Genomic DNA, 25,372 nt, shown 5'->3' with positions numbered 1-25,372 from the left:
ATTCCAACACATTTTTTATTTCGAATGAGAAACAGGCCGATTAAACGACCAAAAAATTTCCGTATAACAATCGAAGAATCGAGACACAAATTAAACGCAGATTGATACATTGGACAATGATTTATTAATAAATGCAGGCGCGTTTCTTATTTTGCGTCGAAATGAAGTGGGAACGTCGGCGAAGCAAGACGAATGCCATATCATTCGTCACAGCAGAATTTAATAAGAAACGCTAGGCCGGGAATAAAGCATGCAGTATCCTGTCATAAAGTTAGGCGCGTCTAATGAAAATTGAGTTCTGCAAAGGAGAGAACGTTTACTCAACATTGCCTGTGCGGAAAGTTTCAAAGGCATCTCTTTAACGAGTGCAAATTGGCGTAACACTGGAAAACTGCCAGACAGCCAAATGGAGGTAATAAGATATTCCAGTCCGCTACCCATCGATTGTTGTAAGAAACTCCAAGTGTCTTCTGAGCGCGACACTTCCCTGATAACGGTCAATTTTCCAAGAATTTCCCACGATTCCTTATCCTTTACTTTCGAATATTTCACCTTCATTACGTAGTTTAATCGAATCGTGTAGATTGTTCTTAGAATTAATTATCGAAGATTAAAGTCACGATCGGAAAATGCTATCGGGAAGAAATAAAGAAAAAAAAAAAAAAGGAAAGATACGAGTAGAATTTAAATTAAACGGCATTGAATTAGAAGAAGAGTATTTTTGCCGTGTAAAATTAGAATGAAACCTGATAGAACGACAATCCATCTGTTTTAGTCTTATTCGTGAGCAGTTGGAACGACAAATAATAATACGGTAACCCTATTTCGTGGTAGCACATACAAGGCAGAGTTTAAATTGGAAGGTGCCCGAGGGCGTCGCGTATGCAGTTAACAGGGGTTATCCAAGGCTCGGATATTCTAGCCAACCACTGATTGCAGTTAACTTTAGCCAGTATCCACTTGGATGATACAATATAGGCGTGTTCTGGAACTCGTTTTGTATTATCTTTCAAAACAGTATTGCGTCCGTGAAATCCTTACTAGTTTAATTACCGCATTATATTTGGATATAAATGACCATATAATGCAGAGAATTTCTAGTAAACACGAATATAAGAAATATATTATTCTTTATTTTATTAAAAAATACGAATAAAAATACTACGTCTGTGGATGCAACCTTGTTAATAGAAAATGCAAATGTTTAGAATTGGTTTTTCTTCGATGTCGATATGAATATTTGATGATTCTCTAGCGATGTCGTTTAAGACTCGGGGGGATATCAGCAATATTACTCGAACACGAGGTCTATCATCCTGATGCCAAAGTTTGCCTCGTTAGAAGTTAGTTAGTATCGATAGTTAATTGATACGCGCTCTATAATTATTACACGATACACTTATACTCGTATCGTTAATTAGTCTGATAGAAATATGATTCAGGCTTCTAAGATCCGTAACCAATCTTTAAATTACATTTAAATTACAGATGGTTGTTTCCTAACGTTAATGATAGAAATGTAAATTTCAAATTTCCACCAACGTATTCCGAAGAAAAGATTATACTGCATCCATAGAAGTATCTCTTACTAAAGATTCCAACGGCGAAAACGCGATCGGTGCGCGGAAAATACCAAACGGACACCAAACGGGCAATTCGTTTCGAATCGAATGGGATTTCTCTTTCCGGTTGAAAAACAAATAAAACTTGGGTCGCACTTGGACAGCTTCTTAAGGCTGTTGCCTCGGTCTCGCGCGTTCGTTTCTTATTTCGAATCTCGCCAGTCCGGCCACGAAGGTTATCGACCCAGCCCTTAATACGTACACTTATCACGCTGCAATGATCCTGTTAGCAACTTTTTTCCACCCTCTTCCACCGTTCTCCCTTCGCCTCCCTGTCTATAAGACAGACAGGGTGAGACAGACGGTTAAACGGGTGAAACTTTATTGGCTTTGGAAACCACGGGAGTGCTGGTCCGGCGTATCTCGCGCCGACGCGACAGGCCAAACTTTGTTGAAAGCGGACGAGAAAAAGCGCGAGTCGCGCTCATTCCGCGAAAGGGTCGCCCTTTGAAATAGACCAACTCGTCGCTAGTGTTAATTTATGTTAGGAACATGGGAACAAGGAAGTCTCGTCATCTAGGTGCATATAAATTTACTAAATCAACCCTTTGGCTTATAATATCGAGCGACACCCGTAACAAAACATTCTGATTAGAATTCAACAAAGCACCATTTTATCTGCAATGACGTGTAGTTTCAATCTTTAGATTTAATTACAAACTTTTGGAGTGAAAATTTATTAATTTTAAACACGAATTACGTATTATGTTACAACATTCTGCATCTGACAGTGGTAGAGCGTAGTTAGCAGAAAACACGTTTAAACACAGATACTCAGTGTATAATATTTGGTTATCGTAAAATTATACATATTTCGGAGGGAAATTCGACGCACAGTATTGACAGTTGCAGGAAATTTGATGCCTCCCTCGAAGCGCTTTTGGAGGATTAGCGATAGTTTCACGGATATTATTGCTCGTGAATTTTAATACAGGTGTTTGTAAAATTATTAGCCTGATCCGTGTAACGATATCGGAACATCGGCTCTTCCGCGGGAATAATTATTCTATTATTATGCGATTACTTTGCAACTATGTTACAACGTATTCCTTGTTGTATTACTATACGTTAATTTTAACGCGGCTACACAGTGTAGATTAGCCCATCAATCGCGGTAGAATTATCGCATTGGAAGTATTAATACGTTGTCAGGGAATACATTTCGCGTTTCTATACCGCAAGGACTCAATGCCTTTGTACGTCCACGTGCATTCCGCGATATGTATGTATGTCCCATAGGGAACGATTTTTTGGTTTGCTCTCAATAATTAACACTCGAGTGGAGAAGTTCGTAACGACAACGAACGAAACAAATCGATTCGAATTAAAATTCTTATTAACTGGGAATCGTGCGCGCGAGTCAGGCGGGAGTGTTTGCTGGCCATTAAAATCACTGAAAAACAATTAAAAACGCGGCGGATGTATATCAATCGGCGAACGGCCGATTTTAATTGCGACCGGCCCTCTATTACTTTGCTATAAATATCCCTGGCTGCGTCGGCGTAATTGAAATAATTATCATGGAACGCGGGCAATCTGGTAATTAAGAGGCGCATCGAAACGAAGACAAAGTCGATGGTGTGAGGATCGGATCGCTGGGACAAATAAAACTCCGGTTTTAAATTCAACGTATCTGGTAAAGCGTTGGAACAAAACGTAACGATCGAGACAAACAAATTTTCCGCCAACAGCTGCGCCGTGATACAACGATTTATTTGCCCGTCTAATGATGCGTGGAACGCTAATTAATTAACCTTCGTCGACGCAGCTGTTGTTTAAGGATCGACCAGAGCTCCCGTTCATTCGTCGATAATTACGTGACAAATTTTAATTAATTCACCGTAATTACGGCGAACGACGAACGTCCGTGTGTTTCGTGGACACGCGTGTACACATACATACACACACGCCTTATATGCGTGATTGTCGTTTTTCGCGAATCTCACGTTTTCCTATCTCCATTGGGACACGTCGCCGACGAGAAACCGACGAGAAACCGGCGAGAAACCGGCGAGAACAAGTTTCGGCACGACGATAATAAGAAGATTGCGAAACTTACCGACATCCTTGGAACCGCCCCATGTACCCAGTTGCGCTTGGCGTGCTAATCGAGACAATGCGTCCACGTAGACACGGGATGCGGCTGCGGCTCCTGGAAAATAACGAAACACACAGGGTAAATATAGCCGGCTGAACAGCAGGTGTATCGCGATTTCCTATCTTTTCTTTGTTTCCCCTCACCGCGATAACTCAACGGTTCGCTACTTTCTCTTTAATTAAAAGGGTCCGCGTGGTGAGATATATCGAGTCTTAATCGTATGGAAGTTTTATCGATTCGCTCGGGAAGGCAGCGTTTTAATTTCTCCTGTGAATTATTTAACAATCGCCGCGTGCTTTTTCCTTCCGTCGACTTTCGATTATATTTTAATTTCTTTCCCCTTGCGCGTGCATTAATATCAATGTTCTCTAAACAAATACATACATGAAATTAAAATAGATCACTGTTTTACCCTCTACGTTTTATTTCCTCTAATCGATCGATAGAACGTTTGCTTCCATTAATTATTAAACTTTATAATAATTATACCTGTGAAGCATTGTTTGATAATGCTACGAGTGTTATTACCGCTTTCCATTCAAGCAAAAAATAATGCATCGACTGGGGTTACAATATTAAGAGATCGTAAAAACTTCGTTAACGTTCCCCTCCGTGATATATGCCAGTATCCTTTCAAGCCAGTAACAAAAAGGCCGAAAGGAAGTCCAGCTCGTAGAGGAGCCGGTCAAAAGGGTGGGCGAATAAAAACCCTGTTAGAGGTACTCGGGTTATCAATAAAGTACGATCATTTCCCACGAAAACTCCTCGTTAAAACCTATGAGGCAGAAAAATTTGGGCTGTACTGCGAAGAACACGGCACGGCAGGATTGGTATGAGTAGTTGGAGGGTAGATCGGTGGAAATTGGCCGGTGTGTACCCTGTTTTCTCCGTTGGAGGATCCCTCATAAATACGAGGGTTGTTTGGTTCGTAACTGACTGCCGCGGCGCGGGAAAAAGGACAAGAATGAGGGAAGAAGAAAAGCTTGGACAAGAGGTAGCAAGGATAGGAACGCGGTGTATAACAGTGTTGCGGTTGTTTTATGGCTATTGTAGAGGGGATCGTCTCCTTTTGTTCTCTCAACATCAGACTATATCTCTGCGACACAAAAGTGGACACTCCGGATTTAATTGTAATGACGTGAACGTCCGAAGAGCTGGAATAAAATGTTTTCAACGCTTTGCTTCAACAGGAAAATGGATCAGGGTGCATGTACCCTATCAAACGTGAGTTCTTTCAAATCTTATCGATCGAGAACGGTATACTGTTGATATTCTTTTGGGAAATCGTTGAATGTTACGAAACATAGGGAGTAACGAATATTCAGCTTTATATCTTCGCCTTCTTTGTCGCATTACTATTCTAAATTTTTTATCGATAGCGTGTAAAGTCTTCAAGACGAGAAGATTTTCTAGATCTTCAGAAAAAATGTCTCTCTTACTGACATTAACAAATTGCTTTCGGAAAGATTTCTACTATAAAAATTGTAGATAAGATCTTTGTAACTTTCACTTAAATCCGTTTGGCCCAGATTTCGGAATGCGATGCAATGGGCAATCATCCTCCATCTCGTTTTATCTTTCCGTGCTCGTGAAACTCTTTGGTGAAGGACTTTCCGCTAGAATGGAGAGTAGAAAAAAAGAAAAAAGAAGGAGAAGAGACTGATCCGGCCTCACGTTACGTCCTCCTTGAGGAAAATGGCTTGCCCTCTCCATTCACCCCTGTTGAGACAAAAGCGAGGTATTAGACGGGCACTGCAGCCGAATACCAATGCGTTAAGCAACCGAGAAAGCTCCAGTCTTAAGTCGCACCCTCCACTTTAATCCTTTCCGCTTTGCTCCAGGAATCGTAATAATCGCGAACGCGCCGCGAATCCGATTTAAACTTGTTAAAGTTGCCCAAAAATCTTGGACCGTTTTCGCTTTTATCGGTTTACTCTTCCATCTTAAGACGCGAAAATGTTATTTTAGACAAATGCAAGGTAGACATTTTCACAGTATCCTTTTTGTAAATTTATAATATTCCTGTGGCAAATAAACTGCACGGTAATCTCAATTTTATTTTATTTTAGAAACGAAACATTTTACTTCGCCATCTCTCGTATATCATCGACCTACTTTATCAGAAAATTATGGAAATATTTTATAGAAGCATCTCTCGCGCTAGTAGAAATAGGTGAAACTAATTAATTTCCTTTCGGAGCTCGCAGCCCAGCCCGTATACTGCATGGAAATTCAAACGACCTTGGAGCTTATAACCTCCATCAGAAACTGGAGTTCCATTCTGTTTCCTGGTCCTTGTCCGAATAGCTTCGCTTGACGGAGGGGGGAGGGAGGCTACCCTCACTCGTTACGGTGTTAATTGTTATTCTCGGTCGTTCTCCGTAATTACACAGCGGTTCACAAGCAAAGGCCCCACTCGACATCGAGTATGTAACTCCAAGGCTTCCCTGCCACGTTAACATCTCTCGTTGCGATTGGAATAAGAATTCAGCGGTATGAAATTAATTATCGATTATTTTTACCCAACTCTCTACCGAACACTTTGCACGGCAGGTAATTGTATTTCAAACCGTTCTCCTTTGAAATCAGAAGCAGATTAAAATCCGTACTTTGGAAGATCGAGATTACCCTGTTTGCTTCTTTTCTGTTTGCCACCAATTATTCCAGGAAACTTATTTCGAAGAGCTACTTCTCAATCTTTCATCATCCATTCCACTGTAACCATTTGGAAGAAAAATATGTACCTCGAGGGGTTGATTTCATTCTCGAGGATGGAGGCCAGAAATTTACGCACAGTAGCTCACGAAAGTATTTGAACATCTGCTTAGAAAATTTTTAATGAAATTGCCAACTATGTTATTTTTTGGTGCAGACAATACATCTCTCACATTTTGTATTTTTTCCGCACGTAAAATAATCTCATGCTGATTGTCCCCCTCCAGTTGATAACTAATTAGTAAGTTACATGTGCTAAACAAATTTTTAAAATTCGACTGATTCTTTTCCCGTAGAATTGTCTCTACCTCGTCTGAACTATCAATGCTACGAAACTTTTTATATTCATAGAAAGTTTCTAGGAGTGTTAAAGTATTTTCCTGGGCCACTGTAATTATCAAGAAAATAAAAAGAACGTCTGATGAGTGTTCTTCTCCAGATGAAATTCACCGGCAATTTGCACGGCCAGAGATCGATCTCCGTGAAGAGGGATCGTTTAAGCGAAATCATTCGGAATCCCATTCGAATCCCAAAGGCGAAGATCCCGAACGGCACGAGGAAAGAAATTCTCAAGCGACGACGCGGTCCCTGCTCGGAAATGAATCGGAAGAGAGACGCGTGTAATCAAGCGGATGTCGACACGGAATTTCGAAGAGGTCTCCCCCCGATACCGGGAGATTTCGAATATGACGCGAGGGTGCAGATTTCCAGAGTATTAGCAACCCCTCCGGTAACCACCGACAGCTCCACACGCGTCTTTTATCACGGAGCGTGGATTCTGACCTCACGACGATGCAGTCGCGTGAATACTTCAGACTAGGGGGTTCCACGATCTTTTTTCTTTCTATGTTTTCCTCCGTTGGCCCCTTCCTCTCAGTTTGGTTTCCCTTCTCGCGCTTTTCCACCGTGAAAACGAGTCTGGCTACCGCGATAATCAGAGTCCGTGATAATTGAGCACTTTATCTATCCGTTCCGAGTAAAATAGGTTTCGTGATTTGGAAAATTGCTTGTTATATGATGATTTTTCATTAGGAAATCGTCAGAATTCTTTTTCTGTGATCGAACTGAAGATCGAAAGTGGAAAGGTGTTTCGGAGAAGAAATTGATGAGATTGATAAAGGATTTTCGGATAGCATGGGCGTCGTGAGTTGGACAATTTGCTTGTCATATAGCTCCTTTTTATTCGGCAAATAACGTTAGAGCGATGATATTTTTGTGAAACTGGAGCTGGAGAGTGGACAGAAGATGAAATTGACGAGATTGATAAGGGATTTCGTTGGTGAAAATTAGATTACCGACGGATGTAAAATCTGATTCGTTCGGAATATCATAATTCCACCCCTTCGTTCAGAAATCGGCGGGTAATTGAAGATTGAGCCTCGAGACAAACTTTTGGGAGAATAAAGTTGATTGAACAGCCTTCGAAATTCATTTCAACGAACGCAAATACGATATTTCTGCATTAAACTTCGCTCTTTCCTCTTGAGAGGATCGATCAGGCCATTTACATAGAAACATCGTGAAAATTGTTTCCTTAAATCGAGACTCGATTTAATGCCTCCTTCGCTGTTATAATGAAGTGGTCGCTAAATATTTCACGCGTAATTTAACTCAGTCATATGGAATAATATTATCAATAGTATTAATATTAATAATGTAAATATTAATATTAATAATGAGATATTTACTGTCATTAATGTTAATACGTATCCAAATTTATAGAGAATCTAAAAGTTAGCATAAATTTACACGACCGAGTTCAAAACTTGGAACAATACATTCATAAACATTCTGTCTAGTTTGACAATCATTAAACGCCAATTTTATTATTATATATTGCTCTGCAAAAATCAGTTTAATCGTATTATAAAATTCTATGCTACCTAGTTGATGATTATAAATAATAAAATTAATGCAGTGCCATTTATTCGTACGTTTATGATTAAAATACGTCTTGTTCGACATAAACAGGTGTTCGAATAATTTTAAACGACGGTGTACATTCGATATATCGATCTATCATGACTTTCTATCCATCAAACGAAGGAAGAACAAACATTGAGGCTGCTTCACCGCGCAGCACAAAGAATTTATTTCGCAGCGGTGTCGGCCCCGGTAATTAGAGAAACATGTCTTCAATGGTTCAAAGAACACGGCGCGCAATCGAAACGTTTCCTGATAGGGACGCGGCATTAAATCACGCGCTCGATGGCAGGCTAATTAAGCATAGTCCCATAGCGTGTAATGCGTTCGTCTCGGCGCCAAGCGAATTAACTCAAACTCTCGATGGCTTGACAAAAACTCTCCACCCATTCTCATCTTTTCCACCCTGTTTCCACCCTGTTCCCAGCCCATCGCTACCACCCCCATTCGTCTGTGTCCGCGAACGCCGTAACGAGATGTGGGTCTGAAAAACGCAAGCTTCGTCGTTGCCATAAGGACGGAACAGGGGATGGTGGTGTTGGAGGGGTAAACAGGACGAGAAAGGGTCTGAAAGGATGCGACTGAATCGGATTCGTCGTCAACTAATTCGTTTCAAAAACCGGAGGCGACGGAGCCAGTCAATTAGTGCCTTCCGCTCGCTATTCTGCCGGGGCGATGCGAACAGGAACTCGTTCGTTCCTCTTGTGTATCCTGGGGAAACCTGCCTCGGAAATATGGGATTTTCCACCCGAGCTATTTAAGAGCGATGACGACGACGACTATCGTTGATTACCTGCTTGGATTCCAACCGTGGAATCGCGAATGCCATGGAAGCTTGTGAAAACGCTCTTGATCGAGGCATTTCATTGAGAAAACGAACGTTCCACCGCTATTTAAAATTGCCGGGAATAATTTCCACTGAGAGTTTATCCATAGGTGTACGTAAGCGATCGATTTCGAACTTAAATCCAGCAGTATCTACGAACCAAAACAGACAAACGTCCCGTTAAAAATTTCTTTCAGCGAGATCAGCGTCGTTGAAATGCAATCTTCGGAAGCGCTTTCCTTTCATCTTGATCTCAATGGTTACTCTTAACACCTCGAAACACGGAATCATAGGTCGCGAAATAAGCCACGAAAAACGATTGAAGCGAACAGTTACACGTCCCGGCGACGTATTCCGAGAGAGGAAATCCACGTGTAGTAGCTTTTGTACTGCACGCGTGTTAATTCAATACAAAGCGTGAAATACGCCGGAGGACAGGAACGGTGGGCCATTCGCGCGAACGCCTTTCACAAGCGTTACCAATTCACAGCCGGCTCGTTTGTCTATTAAACAGTCTAACAGGATGCTTTGAAGCGAGTGTTTGAGATAGACTTAAAGTAGACACCGGCGAGAAGGAGGAGAGAGGCGAGCCAGAAAGGAAAGAGGTCTCATTCGCGAAAATTGCCGCGAGCTCCGCTCCTCTCTCTTTCGCGCCAAACTAGAGAACTGGGTGGATGAGAATGAGAGTTCATCGGCGAGAACGAAAAAATGACGAAGGACAGATGAACGAAGATGACAGGGACGCGCGCTCGCCGGGTCCAAGGGAAATACGCAGGTTTTTTAAAATGGAATTTCTTGCCGCATAGCCTGACCTGAAACAATAAATAAAAGACACCTCTCCAACCCGTACCGACAACAGGCTCTCGCAACGAGAAACGACTGGTTGAGGTTGAAGTATAGAAGGTCGGAGTGCGGGTGAGCTCGCGTTCAAGAGTACCATAATTTACGCTCCACTCGTTTTCTCCTCGTGTATACCTAACGTGTACGAATGAAGCATAAATTCAGCCGCGCCTTCCCCCTTTTCTGTCTCTTTTTCTTTGCTCACCCCGAGCTACTACCCTCTCCCCCACCGGTTCTCACAGCCTGAACAGGAAACTTAACGTTTAGCAGCGCGAAAAGCCATGGATGAGAAACAAGAGAAGGAGAAACCGAGGCGAACGAGGGTGAAAGAAGAGTTAAGCGGTTGCAGGGTGGAATAGGGACGATGAATAGAGAAATGAAATGAAGGAAACGCGGCTGTGTTGCTCGTCGCCGTCGGTTCGGTATTTTCACGGTTTGTTTGCAGACAAGTTACAACTGTGCGTGAATGGCGACTTGCGCCGGATTACGATGGATGTATGAATTCTGGCGTGAAATTGTGATCAGTGTAATTTATTTCTCCTATTTATTTGTCGGAGAAATGAAGGTACAGACGTGAAATATATAATAAAAAGTCATGGGTTAACTTGTCTTCTTTTTTATTTTATTAGGGCTGAAGTATAGAAAGTTTATCGTTATTTACGAGTTTTCTTTCGGCCGTTTTCAGCACCTGAAGCTGAAACTACTGTTAGTACAGTTTTCTAGCGCACTCTAGGATGTGTTATTTATCGGCTGGAAGAGAACGAGACGCGGAGTACGGTGAAAATAAAGAACGTAAGAAGTGCGACCATTATATTTTTCATGAGGTTAGCCTGGATAATCATCGAGGTATGAGAGAACAAAACTCGGGTACGTTATATCATACTCGAGCCGCCATTTTATTTTGGACAATCGTATTTTCCAAATAAACGCGAGAACGTCTTAAAATTTCACGAGAATAGTCTGATATATCGGTACCGAATCTCCGGCGTTGAATCTTTTTTGAAATTTATCTGCGCTTTAAGCTGGCCACAGCCCTTGCTGTTTCTCAAGAGTTTATCTTCCCTTTGTTCATATGGAAATCAAGGCAAAGAGAAAAAAGGCACGTAACATCGCAACCACCATGAATACAGATTACCTTGCTTCATTTTATTAAACTCGCTTATAATACTCCGAAATTTAAAGTATCAAGCGTACAAAGCCCTCGAACGAGGACTTGTTGGTCCTCTTTGTCCAAAGGTCAAGCTCCGGTAAAATGTTGCTCTTCCAGAAAAATGTTGTACGCTAAATTCTCCGCGAGAGAACGTGCTTTTTCGCACTTCGCAGGCGAACTGGGTCGTTGGTGTCCGAAAAGTGCTTCGAAAAGTTTGAAAATATTCTACGATGCTTATCTTAACTCCCTTGAGTCGTATAATTGTTCAGGTCAACTCAAGACGTTTGAAGCTTTTTTCAATAAAAATGAAAATTTATTTCGAAGAAATTTAGAGGCGAAATTTCCTTCGCTCCGCCTATTCTGTTTCCTCAGGATAGATTTTTTATTTTTTTATTTTTATTTATTATTAATTTACGATCAATTCTCGCATTCAGTAATTTTCTCCGGCGTGGCGCAGTGACATGGTTAATTATTTATAATAAGTTAATACTTATTATAGATAATTATTATAAATAAGTAATTATTACTTAATATAAATATCTAATTAAATCTTATGCCTAGGTCTAACGGGTAGTATTTTTTTAGTCTGCGGATCTGGTCCGACGTGTTAAGTAATTTAGTTATTAGGGGGTTCCGATGTTTGTTGACTCTTTTGCTATATCTGTTGCTATATTTAGTTATTTCTTCTTTGACTGTGGGTATATTGAGGTCGCGATGTATTACTTCGTTGGTGACATACCAGGGTGCATTTATTAGGGATCTTAGCGTTTTCAATTGGAAGCGTTGAAGTATTCAGGATAGATTAACGAAACATCTGTTCGGACATTCCTTAGAAGTAGAATTTCGAGGCAAACTATGAAATCCTACAAATTCACGTATCTACAAAACTAACACAACTTCGATAACATCGTAACCTGGTTGCATTCGTTCGACTTTCGTTGGACTAGTGTTGCGGAAAACGTTAGACGAGCAAGATGACCGAAAAAGAAGCAGAGAGCAGAAATATAAAATCGAGTAAAGAGGAGGCTGGTAGAACGGAAGAAACAAAGCTGCCCTATGTCACGCTTGGATTTCGTGAGTTTCCACAACACGGAGCCTGGGTATTAACCTGGATAACAATAAACGTTAAGGTCTGCTGGCAGGGACGGTGGCTGCGTTTCCAGTACACTTACACCAGCGGAGTAATCCGCAGACGTACGCTAAAACGCACTAATCTAACGCGAAAATAGCTTGGAGCGCGCCACAACTGTTTCAAATTGTTTGTGACCCGAATCGTCCCGCTGTGTCTTTGTAATTTCGTTTTTTACCCTGTAAAGGGGGCGCGTTTCTATCGCGCTTTAAACAACAGGAGCATCGCTTCGAACAATGGGACAATCGAACGAATTTCAATCGACGTTCCGACAGAAAAGATGGAAGGCTATTTTTCTTCCGTATATTCGCTTATAAACTGAACGGTGACGAAGCACGAAGAGCACTTACAGTGAAAGTTACATGTATGAGTTTCGTTATTAATTACCTGACACGATGTCGAGAAATCTGTTCTTCGTATCTGGGGCGATATAGAAACTGCATGACACGGCGAAAATAAGGTGGATTTAATGGACTACCGAATAAAGGCGATAATCGATAAAAGAGTACGTATTTTATCTTCGTGTTAACTCTCAAGAACGTCGTTGCTACTTAAAATACAGAAAACCAGGAAAAGAAGAAAGGGGAAGAGAGTACAAGAATTAAAATGTAAAAAAATCGTTTCACTCTTAAACACCTCGTAGACCGACGTACACTCCCCCACGAAGTGACAATAAAGAAACACCCTCGCTTACAAACTCATCAGGTTCGTACATCCCCTTGGCAATTGCGAAAACGCTAGATACGCTATGATGTCATAAAGAATCCAACGAATCGTGGCTTCGATCGAATTCCAGGATCAGCAAGATCTCCGGTGCTCGACGAGCGGCAATGAAGTTCTCGACCTCGAGGAATGTGGAAGCATCTGGTTTCCAGCGTTGCGGCTGATCGCGAGAGAGTGAGATACACAGATACAGGGACGAGAGAGGGATGGTTAAAGAAGAGTACGGAGAACGAGCGAAGGGAGAGTGGTGAACTGAAATGGTCCAGCGGGGTAGAAACGCTGAGCAACCCCGAAATTGCCCACCTCCTTGTTTGCGGCCAGCCTAGCGAAGGGTTGGCTCCACCAAGCGTGTAGAGAGAGAATCAGGCCTGATGGTTGCGTCTCGTCGCGTCGTTGACCAAGCAAAGGCATCAGGAATTGGAATCGGTCCGAATGTGAGCGATTCCTCCCTTGCCCCTTTACCGAGCTAAGGGATCTGTATACGTGTCCATGGACAGTGTCTTCGAGCTGTCTCCAAGTTACTCCCAAAGCCAACCACCAATCATCCTTCGTCTTCGTTCATCTGTCTTCTCAACTATCGGCAAACTTTCGCCCGTTGGAATGAACGTGTCTTAGCCTGATGGATCAACCTCCAATCGCGATCAACTACAAGAGACATTTCGATATTGAGACGTGGAATCTGTGGCGGTCATTTGCGCCACTCGTAAACGGTATGCGACGAGTTTGTCGAAAAGGTCTAGGTCTTTCTGGTCGAGCAACGGTTGAGATAATTCCTGATGGTTCCAAGAGGAAAGTTGTTTCGTATATGGAAACACCGTTGACGTGCCGCAGAACGATCGGAAAGCATTTCTTTTTCTCAATTTGGAGACTATCGTTTTCTTAGAAAAATTGTATTACAAGTGTTCGATACTGAAATTTTAATTGATCCTCGTATAGGGATGACAGGTATTCATTTATTACAAATCTTTAAAAACCAAAAATTTATCGTTTGGAAGAAAATTGTTTGTTTCTCGTGTATAAGCTGCGAAAGTAGAGATTCTGGAAATAATTCTTATGAGAAAGTCCTCAGCTTCTCGACGTCCCATCGTTCTTTCTGCAATTCCAATACACGGAAGTTGCAACATATTGAAAAGGATATGGCCGTTACGTGAACAATTCCGTCACACCCCTGCGATATCTCATGCACGCAATATCCTTCGCTCACTTTGGTATTCTCCTCTGTTCACACCAATTTGTCACTGCCACTGGGTTGTCCCCCATTGACGGATCAATTTGATACGATGCATTTATAAGTCTGAGGTATCTGTTACCTCGCAGACGTCCACCGTTTCCCTTGATTAGCGTCCTTTTTTCACAATTACAACCTACACCTAGTCATCAACATGCTTTAACTTCAATTATATGTTCATATATTTATATACAATGTGTTCAAGTTATGCTCTTGAAGACTTTTGGTAACAATTTTACATCTTTCATATTTCAATAAGACATCCCATACTATTTTCGATTTTTTCTTCAACGTATAAGTATCAATTCTTTGAATTTAGCGTTCAAGAACAAGAGACGGTGTACAATATTTATCAGTTTCTTTCGAACAATTTTGACGCTGGAAAGGCATTAAGTTTGTATAATTTTACGAAGAATCTTAACTACCAATCGAGTAATTACCTCGATGCTGAAAGATTTCTTTTCGCCCGAAAATCAGCTGCTGTCGGTTCGTGAACGCTACCCTGACACGCGTCTTAAGCAATCGATTATACGAAAGGTAAAGGAAAGCCGATACGTACGCTGGCAACAGATTTTTCTGTCGTTCGGATCGAGACACGCAGTTATAGCGGCGCAATTTCACGGCTGAACGCTCGGACGCGAAATAAAAAGCCGCGAGGACCGACGAAGGGTACAATTGAAAACGTTGACGTGTTCGGTGGCTGCATAACGAGAGTCATTCCTCAAGCACGAAACTTTCGCAGGAATAAATGGCGCCGATGTTTTTTCACCTTTTTATTTGGATCCGTCTCCTCGCGATTCGTCAGCGCCCGTTTTCCATTCTCGAGTTCGTCGAAAGCTCTCTATCGTTCCGCCGATCGAGATATCGATTTCGAGCAACGATCTCGAACGCCATTGCCCGACGACAAACAATGGTACGAACTTGCACGGGGAATTCAGAGGAGAAAAATGCCTCTGGCAATATATTTCGGTCTTTGCTTCTCATTCGATTCTGCGAATTTTACTAAAATACAAGTATTTCGTTCGTAATTGATCGATTATTAGATATTCGCATATTCTCCAAGAACTAAAGTATCTTTGCTGTTTTTAATATTAGAAATGCTATATATATAGCTGCATCGTTAAACTTCGTAACAATTCTGAATAAATCTAACGTAGCGACGAATTACGCTGTGCGACACGGATGGCGAGCGCTTAATCAGAAAATTTTCATTTTATTGTCGAAACACAACTGTAAAGGCCTCGGATTAATTTTCGGTACAATGGTACACTCCAATTGCGGACGACTTACTCGAAATTCGGAGTATTTTTTTGGCATTCACTGCGACTTTTTATATCCAGCGTATTACTGTATCTCTCTCACCATTTTTTAAAATTGGTTTGGAATTAATCGGATCGATGAGCAGTTTCTACCATTCGTTTTTTAAATTGCTAGAACGAATGCTACCGCAGCATTGATTTTTCGAAGAAAGGGAAAATTTTCAAATTAGTAGCCGAAAATAGAAAAGTTATTAATAATTCTCTTGTCGTATACCGTTTGTGTATTTAAATAAAAAATTGAATCGCGTAAAGAATTCGAAAAAATATAACAATTTCAATTCCTTCTGTAACTTGTAGGATAAATATTATCCATAGCGGAAAATACTTGTTATTATACTTTCAACCACATAACAATAATTATCAGATGTACAACTTTGCCCGATTGTAAAAATATCGAAGAGAAAGAAATTTCCCTTTCAACGCGATTTTCTAATCCATCACCGATCTTCTGCACAATTGTTCAAACCGAATTTTATATCGTAGCCGAATCATCGATCGTTATAGCGCGATTCTCATAAATCTTTCCGCTACCATAGAGACTACAGATTAACGACGGTTTAAACGCGGCAGCCCCTCGAATTTTGCAGCCCCTGTTTGCAAGCGCAGTACGCAAGTCACGCGGCAAGGCGATATTGTTTTTCGCGTAATACACTCGATGTGCGTTTCCCATAAATCACCATGGGCCTCCGTGAACAGAAGAACGAGCAAGTCGCTCGAGAGCGTGCTGTCGATATGCTCGGATCAAAAAATCCATTTTTCACGATTTAATACAAGAATCTTGGGGCGCACGTCGACCCCCAGGAGGCAGGTAACAGCTGCCAACGGCAAGTCTCAACGCCGTTCTGGCATCCTAGAATCGTAAAATTCAGATATGAAAATTGTGCGCGATACGTGTATACACACTGCTCCAAGATAAGAGATAAACTTGCATAGGATGTTATCCTGTAAACAAATATAAGTAGGAAAATAAGCATAAGGTTTTTCCTTTGGATCTCGTTTTCTCTCAGAAAGTTGAGTTCAAAATAGGTCGTGTTTAACGCTGGCCCCCCTAGCGCCAAATTCAACAGGCAGGGAATTTTCAGGACTGGCTCGAACAAGAGGACGCGGGAGGGGAGTGCAACAGAAAGATAATTCATAAGAGGTTCCTGGAGCACTCCTGTCATACGCGTAGGGTGGTCATCGTGGAGTTTTAGTCGGTAAGAATCTGACTAACTACTCTGCTGTTGCCGATTATGAGCAGCAACGGAGTGTCCATGAGGATTTCTCCACGTGCAAAAAGAAAAAGAAGAACGCGTTTCATAGGGAATTATATAGCTACATGTACGTGTATCCGACGAATTTTCAAATTACATTTTCTCACAAAACGCGGATGCAAATGAAGAAGCTTCGTTCTTCCTGATTTTCGATTTCTAATCTCGAATTTATTTTTGTCTGTGGAGTAAATTTCTGATTGGGCGTAGCACTCATTGTGAGACACCCTGTATACATTATTTGAGAAGAATCTCATGGGGAGCTTCTTGGATAGGTGGTGACGAGCTGGTGGCGCGAGTCACGCGGCAACGGAACCCCATAAAATTTACTTGGCGTTGAAAAATAATAAACGACGGGAAAGAAGCCCGTAAAGCACGCGGCCATGCCGGCTTCAGGCGCGAAATAAAGCTCAAACGGAGAAAAAAGGAAAAGGGATTGTTCTTTTAGCGAGAAGTTTCTTAAAAGGAGGGAAACGGATTTGTGTGGTATTTCGCACTTCGCTTCGAAAACACTCGGAGAATGGGGGAAACTTAGTTTTCCGCTTGGCAGCTCGTAAAAATTTTAATACGAACGCTCCAGCAAAGGAAGTTTTCCCACTCGGTCCTACAGAAATTCTAATAATAATGAAAATACCTGAGCTAGTTAAAAAAGTTGGAACGCTCGGTCTTCTGTTCCCGGAAGTCCGTGGAATATCGGTGAGCCAGAGACTCAAGTTATTTCTGCTTCTGAACCGTGGTCCCGGTGGAATAAAAAATTATCGTAGCTAAATGATACGATGCTTTTTCTATCGGCCAATTAAAACTTCATTTCGCGCTATTACACGTTCAATTTTTTACATGGACATCGCGAACGACGGTTCTTGGTACTTGGGAACTTTGCAATAATCGTTCTTACATTCTTGGCCAAGCATTCATCACCGACCGTCCAAGTGACTTCTTTTCAATGTAATATCTTGAACGAGTTAATTACCGAGATTCGATTCCGTGGAAGAATTTGTAACAAAATTAAAACATAAAATTGAATGCTTATAAAAAAAGTCTATGCCCACGTAGAAACTCGTCACAGATCGAGGGTGGCGAATATACATACAAATCGACATCGCGTCAGAGTGAATGATATCGAAAGAATTTTGAATTCGATGGAAACATAGAAACTATCGGTGCGCGGATGCTTCTATTGCAAAGTGATGTCATGATTGGTACGGCAGTGCTTTTATGACTCGAGCCAGCAGGGTCGCGGTCCTAAAATAAATTTTTCAACTTCATATAGCTATCATCGCGAGGTTTCACGATTTTCGACGCGGAAAGCTGGAATACGTAGCTTCTCCAGCGGGCGTCGTTTATCATCACGCGATGTTTGTTCCGTGTTGATTAGAAAGCGAGAGTAACGAACGAGCTATAACATCCCTCAGGATCTTCTAAATTACTTGTTAGTGTGTTTATCGTAGCCTACCAGGAGTCGTTCATAGAACGAACGAAACATTGGTTAGCGGTGCTCGCAAGATTAATGCAGATTAATGGAAATCTTCGATACTGAAAAGTTTTCCTATTACTTGGCTAATTGTCTCTAGTTTCTCCTGGTAACATCCAACCTCTCGCGTCCCGAGTATCTCTTGGATCATTAAGTCTATCTACTTCCGCAATAAAAAGTGATCGATAGCGTTTTAGTCGCGGTATATTTATAAGCAGAGTCATATTATGGTGGTATTTTAAATATTACAATTTAGTACATGAAAGGTGGAGATGTATTCTTGCACTTAAAATCCATCTATCAAACAAATGCTTTTCACTCATACCAGAGGCCCTACCATGTTCCGGTTATTTTGCAATATTTACAGTTTTTCTGCCTAGACAAAGAGCTTCCGTTTCAAGAAAAAACACGAAGAACACTGGCGTATGAACAAGATATCAAACAGGAAGAGTAAACAAGAAGGGGAAAGCTTTTTCTGCGCTTTAGCTAACGTTAGTTTACGCTTAGTTATCGTGAGACGCACTAGTCTTGCCGAGAATATCGTGTCTCGTATTAATTATTAAAAGAATATGCAACTCCCAAGACCTACGAAATAAGATAAATCTAACATTTTTTTTGACGCCTGCAAGTATTTGGTAAAGGTTTAAAATTTTTACAGGGGATTTTAAACATCTTAGCTCTGTGTTCATTAGTTTTTTATTACATAAAATTACAAAATGGCTGATAAGATATTATCTAACTTGATATCCGGTGCAACTTTGTTTGCTTGCAACCAGAGGCAAACGTGGATGGATCGTAGAAAGTAAAACATGTTTATATTTAAGGAACTTAGGAAAAATTCAACGGGTTGAGATATAAAAAAAATTATACGCGATATTGTAGACAGTCTTACGCAGAATAATCTGTAACAATTTCGAGTTAATGAAAGGCTTCGGAGATCTACCGAATGCAAAGTTGAAAAACATAGTTTCAAGAAAAACGCGTTTAAAGTTTTAAGTTAAGTTCTGTCTGTCAGATAACAGAATCCACTAGTGTTCAGTTTTATAGCTGCACCGTGCTTTAGAATTTTAAAATATTCTTTACCACAGTATTCTACACGTGTTAAGCTTTGAAAAAATGCAGCACAAGACTTGGTTTTTTTTAAGCCGACATGGTTGCATACCCCCTTAATTTACTAATCGTAGAAGGAAACGATAAAATTCACAATATCATACTTTCTACGTATTTCAAATATTTCGTGTTCTATGCAACTTGTAACGAGTCTCGTTTAACAGTGGAACGCAATTTGCTAGATGGTAACGAGCTGAACTAAACTAATTACATTTCAACTGTAATTCTATATCAAGAATATGAGAGAATTTAATCAAATTCGTTCTGTTAATGATAAGGTTAGTTACACTACCGTCGAATGTTTTTTTCCGCCGCTATTCCATCAGGTTAATTAAAAGAGCACCAATTTTTCCCAGCTAGCCAGGTCTAACTTTACCAACCTCCTGTCACAATTCCAGCCCTATACACAACTTTTCTCCGAGTCTATTACTTTTCCAAGAGTCTACGTAAAAAGTTTCGACCGATACGCTACGTCTTTCAGAAACGTGTACGATCTTAAGTAATTTCCATCGCTTCGACGAAACCAGACAGAGAAGAAGCAATGAAACACTGCATCCTCTGACTGACATTAAATTTAAACCGATTTCTCTCGCCGGCCGGAATATTCTACGATATTTACAGTCTCGTGCACCGCCCCAAAGGAAGATACCTCAAATAACAGCAGTAAAAATGAACGAGCTTGCGCGAAGAAAACGCAGGAGGAAACTTTCTGTCCGCGAGAGACGGAGAGAAAATATCGGAACCCTTACGAGGATACATGAGTCAGTTATTCGCGCGTAGTCGTGACTCGAACACGCCGGATGGTGCAACTCGCTCGGATGGGGCGGCTGTCTTTAATATAAGGGTCGCGATGCCACGGCGCGAGGGCAACGACGACGAGTACGAAGACCTCGATGTCGACGGTAGGGGATGGATGCCGCCACGTCGGGAAATGCTACGAGGCATTGAGGGGAGAGGCCGAGTTACCTACGAATTCCAACTACCCTCCTTCCGGCTGACGATAAGCCACGCCACTCGCTTAAGCGTATCATGTGCAATAACACACACGACAGCACCTTTTCTTCGTTTCCGTTTCTTGGAACCCGATATTACCGTAAAATCAGCGTCCATTTTTGCTGCAATTGGTTTAATGGCTCGGATGCTCGGAGGGTTGCTCTCCATTTGAATCCTCGAAACGCGCATGTCGAATACGAGACGAGGTTGAGAATTTTGTTCTTTAACATTCTCTCGCTATATTATTAGACTATCGCAAGGAGAAATATACGATGGAGGTATATTCTCGTTGATTTTCTATTAAATATTAATGTCGCTTCACGGATAAGCGGGAAGAAATAATCGAAAATGAGAACAACCTGGTAGATCCAAAGATGCAAATCCATTGTGAAAGTAGCTGGCAATGAACAAAGTCTTATGGGTGCCAAAGATATAATTATAACTGTTGAATTCTTCCATCGTGGTCTTCGTTCGTTATACGAATGAATCTGTCGAGATAAATACATGGAACGCAGACGTAGAAAATTATTTTTGAACCGGGGAGTAAATTTCGACGCCGAATATAAAGTAGATTAGTCGTGGGGAAACTGTTTTCCTAGGAGGCTGACGAATCTCAAGAGGTGTCGGTTAATTGACATCCTCGCCGAGTGCCTCTGTCATTTATTCTTCTTCGGTAAAACATCGTCTACCCTTTGTCGCGGCGTGATTGTCTCCGGTGATTACGGTTTCGGGGGTTGTTTGCATTTAGGAAGCCATCAACGCTTAATCGCATTCCTTCTCGCCTCGGGAGATTGGAACTTTCGGGGAGAGCCACTCTCGTAACTTGCTGCATTTACATCGTATCCACGTACAAGCTAAATAGGCTTTTCTATGGAAAAAAGCCTGCCGCTGCGCTATAAAAATCCCGCCACTGAGAGGCTCGGATAAAAGCTCGCTGAGTGGTGAAGCAAACCATGAAAAGCAACGATCGATTTTACATACCATTAAATCACTCTGCGCGAGAGAGATCGCAATTTGGATTTCAAAAATGAAGATTAGCCGACCGTTGGAAAATTCGATGCGACGCTTAGAGAAAGTCAAGATCAAAGCTGTTACGGGAAAGGAACTTCTCTCGCCTTTCGTAATCAATGGATTGCAAGGAAGAAAATCGTTCGTTGATCAATGGTATGCGAAGTTAATCAGGAATTTCGAAGGGAAACCGAACGTTAATTGAAACATGTCTGGCGCGAGCAGAGCCGCGATCCGGCACTCGAAACTTTTCACGGAAGAAGAGAAAATTCGATAAACCACAATGGCAAAACTCGTCAAGGGACCATTTTCGTTCCGCGCCACGTAACTTCCTTTAAAGCCTGCCGTGTACTCTTGCATCAACCGAGGGTCCATAAAAGAAGGAGAAAGGGGTGAAAGAAAGAGGTGGTTGGGGCGTCGCGAAAAACTTTGGTCGTGTTAAAACGAGCCCTCCGCCGCGCATAATTAAGACCAATTAATATTCGGCTCTCGTGCTCTCTCCGCCCTGTCGCCACTTCCGGGAGTGGCATACCGGCAGAGAACGTTACTTGTACTCTTCGTCGATGCCGCAATGACTCGAAATCGGATATGAATAAATTACGCTAAGTACGACCGACGACAGGCATTCTTTCGATTCGGAACTTTTACAACAAAGGAGACGAGGAAAACGCCAGGGATCGGTTTAATAATAACGTCCTCGTCTTTTGTTAAACCATTCGCTTCTATCGAATGGAATTACGTTTTAATAACGATCGAAGCAGATTTGGTTATAGTCGCTTTAAACTGAATACGCGAATTTAATTCTTTTAAAAAAGGGACGAGAGGCATCACAGGATGTCTGGATTCTCACGAGACAAAATCCGAAGCGTAGTATCGGCGAATCCTAAATCATCCCCTATTTCGATCCAGTTTCCCTTCGTATCTCCCTTTCTGATTCTTATTTGTCTGCTCGACGATATCGTGGTGGTACGTTTAGCCAGCGATAGGACGATATTATATCGTTTACAAGAAACCAGTTTCCCGACTCATCTTCTCCGAAATATTTCTGATATTTCAAAGGTAAACTTGTTTCGTTCTATCCGAACTCGACTATCCACTTTGTCTTATCGTGTTGGCCGCGTTATCCAATGCCACGAGGAGCAATTTGTCCCGCGCATTTGATCCCGCGGGACAAATATTCCATATTAAGCATCGAAGGAAGACGTTTCAGCTGGATTTCGCAGAAGCTTGGAAAATGAATGGAAAGGTAAATTGACCCACGCCAGATGTGCAAGAAAATAACGGGAACTCGTGTGCTCCGATGGAAAATAGAGATGGCCGTTGCATAAGAAATTGAAAATTTTCCATTGGCAGCTTCGTCAGAATTGAATTCGTAGCCTGAAGTGCCATTCAACGATAGGAGTAGCGTTCTATGCGTGTTTCGTGCAAATTGACAAGTTCTCCATTCTGATAGCGGTTCGTTCTAGTGCATCTCGAGTTTTAATAGAAAAGTATTGAGTCCAACTAAAAATCGATATTGCTTCAATTTCTATTTTACTATCGTGAAACACGAAGGTAAAAAATAAAACCAGGAGATGGGTTTTTCAGTTAGTTACATCACGGCTATCACCGAACTAGACAACTCCAATAATATTTTTCGCTAATTCTATAATTATTTAACTACATTTCGTCGAAGTAACGTTAAATAAAGAAAACGAAAGCAAAGAAAACGACCACAGTGAGAGTGCCATTAAGCTATCTCCGTCCATTCGAGCGAAATAGAAGATACACGACGTCAAGTACGAGATCAATTCTTTCTTTTGATTCATGCAAACTCCCCTCTGCTCGTATCGCAGTTGCCAAAGCCGTAGGAAAAAGCCTTGTCTAACGCCATCAGTATCACGCTTACACCGTAGCCCCGAAATGTCTGCCATTCTTTCTCCATTTCGAATCACTTTGCGCCCCCTGACCTTCCGTCACAGCGTCGAGTGTCTAGCGTCGAAGATATACGACGAAATCGTACTTTTCCACCCTCGTGCTCGCTTTCTATAGGCCCCCGTGAGCACACGCGCCGCCAGACGAACATTTTCCCCTATTATTTGCGCGTCTACTCATTGGACCCCAAGAGCTTGACAATACCGCAATTGTGCAGCTCGTAGTAATATCGTTACATTCGCATTTGCTTGCGTGCAGACTGTCGCGTAATTTCGATGAGTCATCCTCAGTGCGCTCGTTTCCTTCTTTTTATCTTGTCTGTCCTAACGAGCTCGGAATTCGACCGTACCTTCAGCTTCTTTGACGATATATATGTAGTCACTGCTGTCGGCTGAGATTCGAATTCAAGCTTTGATAGGGAAACACAGGGAAATATAATAGAACGGAATTTCGTAGGGATAGAGTGGAATCAAAAATACAGATACAATAAAATTTCGGGGAAAAAGGAGGAAGATATTGGATACACAAGAATGTAGAACTGAGAAGAAATAGGCACGAATTTCGCATAATTTAGGAACGGTTATTCCACGGATATGTTATGAATAGTATTATAGAAAAGTTATTATTAATTAGTTAAAACCAAATAACTTAGAATTTATTATAGTAAATGTTACACGCGTAAAGACGAGTGTGGTAAGATATGAAACAGCAAGCATAGAACTCTTGCGTGTATCAAACGTCACAAATTACTCGAGCCAAGCGTATCCGAAAAAGCCCAAGATACGCCAGGAACAAGAAAAACAGTCTGCTCATTTAGCGAAGCCTGGAAATTCCTAGCCAGTCGTGGCAGATTTGCGCGGCAACCGCGGGATTTCATAATTCACCGTGCAAATCCAATAGTTTGCCGGCAAAGCTGCGTTTCCGCGTGCAGAGACACGGCCCGTCGGATTTCACGGGGCTAAAACCACACCAGGAAAAACACAGGTCGTTGTTTGAAAGCGACGCGCCGTCATCGAGGAGGCGCGCGTGTGGCATCTTGTCGGTCCGCCGAGGAATTTCGCTGCTCGTGACTTGCCTCTCATCTGCTTTAAAGTCGTACCATTCCTTTATTATTCCCGCGAAACGACATTCCCGCGAGAGTATCGCGGGTTCGCGCCGCTACTCGGCGAAAAGAAAGGGAACCGGCCGCGATGAGAGGAAAACGAAGACAAAGAGGCGGAGTGGAGAGCGAGGGAGGTCGGTAACATCGCCGTGGAAAATGGAAATATGAGAAGGGAAAAGAGTTTCGAGAGTCGTCATAGTCTGAAACCGGCCGTTTCGAGAGAGTTGACACGGAAGGAAGGGAAGAAGTGTGACGAAAGGGTGGGCCAGAAGAGGGCGAATCGTAAACTTTATCCTGGACAATGCGGACTGTTCCCGTGTGCTATTCTATTATTTTCGCTCGCTCGGTGAGGCTGTCAGGCTTGAAGCTTGCTTGTAGCCACGGGCGACCCTCGCCTAGCTGCGACACGGCAGACGCTTTTAATTTCGTTATTCCCTCGCCGAGACCTTCGTCTTTTTGTCGGGGCCGCAATTTGTTCGTTTTGCGGCTCGACGCCGGCTGTCCCGACACGTCTCGAAGGCAATCGCGATCGACAAATCAGTTTAATCGATTCGACAAATTACGCGCCGCCTTCTTGGTGTACGCGTCAAGGCCCGGATGGAATCTCCTTCCTTGCAAGGGATTTCTTTGTCGTTGGAATTGGGAATTCGTGATTTTTTAAGAATCTTCAAAGGCAAAGAAGAAGAAGATCGAAGTAAGATGATTAAAAGTCGTTCGTTTTATTCAAGATTTAATCGATAATGTTGAAAGTAATCTTACGCACAGTCTATGTTAATACAACGCCACGGATACGATCAGCCAATATGTGGATAGATTCCTGGAGATCTGCTATCGGAATTGCCTTGAGTACGCTCGCCACGCCTGCTTGTACGATTGGAATCTCTCCATAGCGAGCGATTCCCTTTCACTGGAATTTTGAATCTTGGAAATGAGAAGTAATTAGCGAGCGAA

The 25,372-nt window shown here is 41.9% G+C and overlaps 1 protein-coding gene across 1 annotated transcript in view; it reads right to left on the bottom strand.

Moving 5' to 3' along the window:
* LOC122574633 overlaps nucleotides 1–25,372 on the bottom strand; it is a 164,651-nt gene that overhangs the window by 53,945 nt on the left and 85,334 nt on the right. The window contains exon 4 of the mRNA XM_043742405.1: nucleotides 3,682–3,774. Coding sequence (XP_043598340.1) covers nucleotides 3,682–3,774 — 93 coding nt within the window. The remainder of the gene's footprint in view (nucleotides 1–3,681; nucleotides 3,775–25,372) is intronic.

This window comes from Bombus pyrosoma, linkage group LG14 (genome assembly GCF_014825855.1).
Source record: "Bombus pyrosoma isolate SC7728 linkage group LG14, ASM1482585v1, whole genome shotgun sequence".
Taxonomy (NCBI): domain Eukaryota; kingdom Metazoa; phylum Arthropoda; class Insecta; order Hymenoptera; family Apidae; genus Bombus; species Bombus pyrosoma.
The sequence above is the reverse complement of the archived record's forward strand: the minus strand, read 5'-3'. Positions and strand labels throughout refer to the sequence as shown.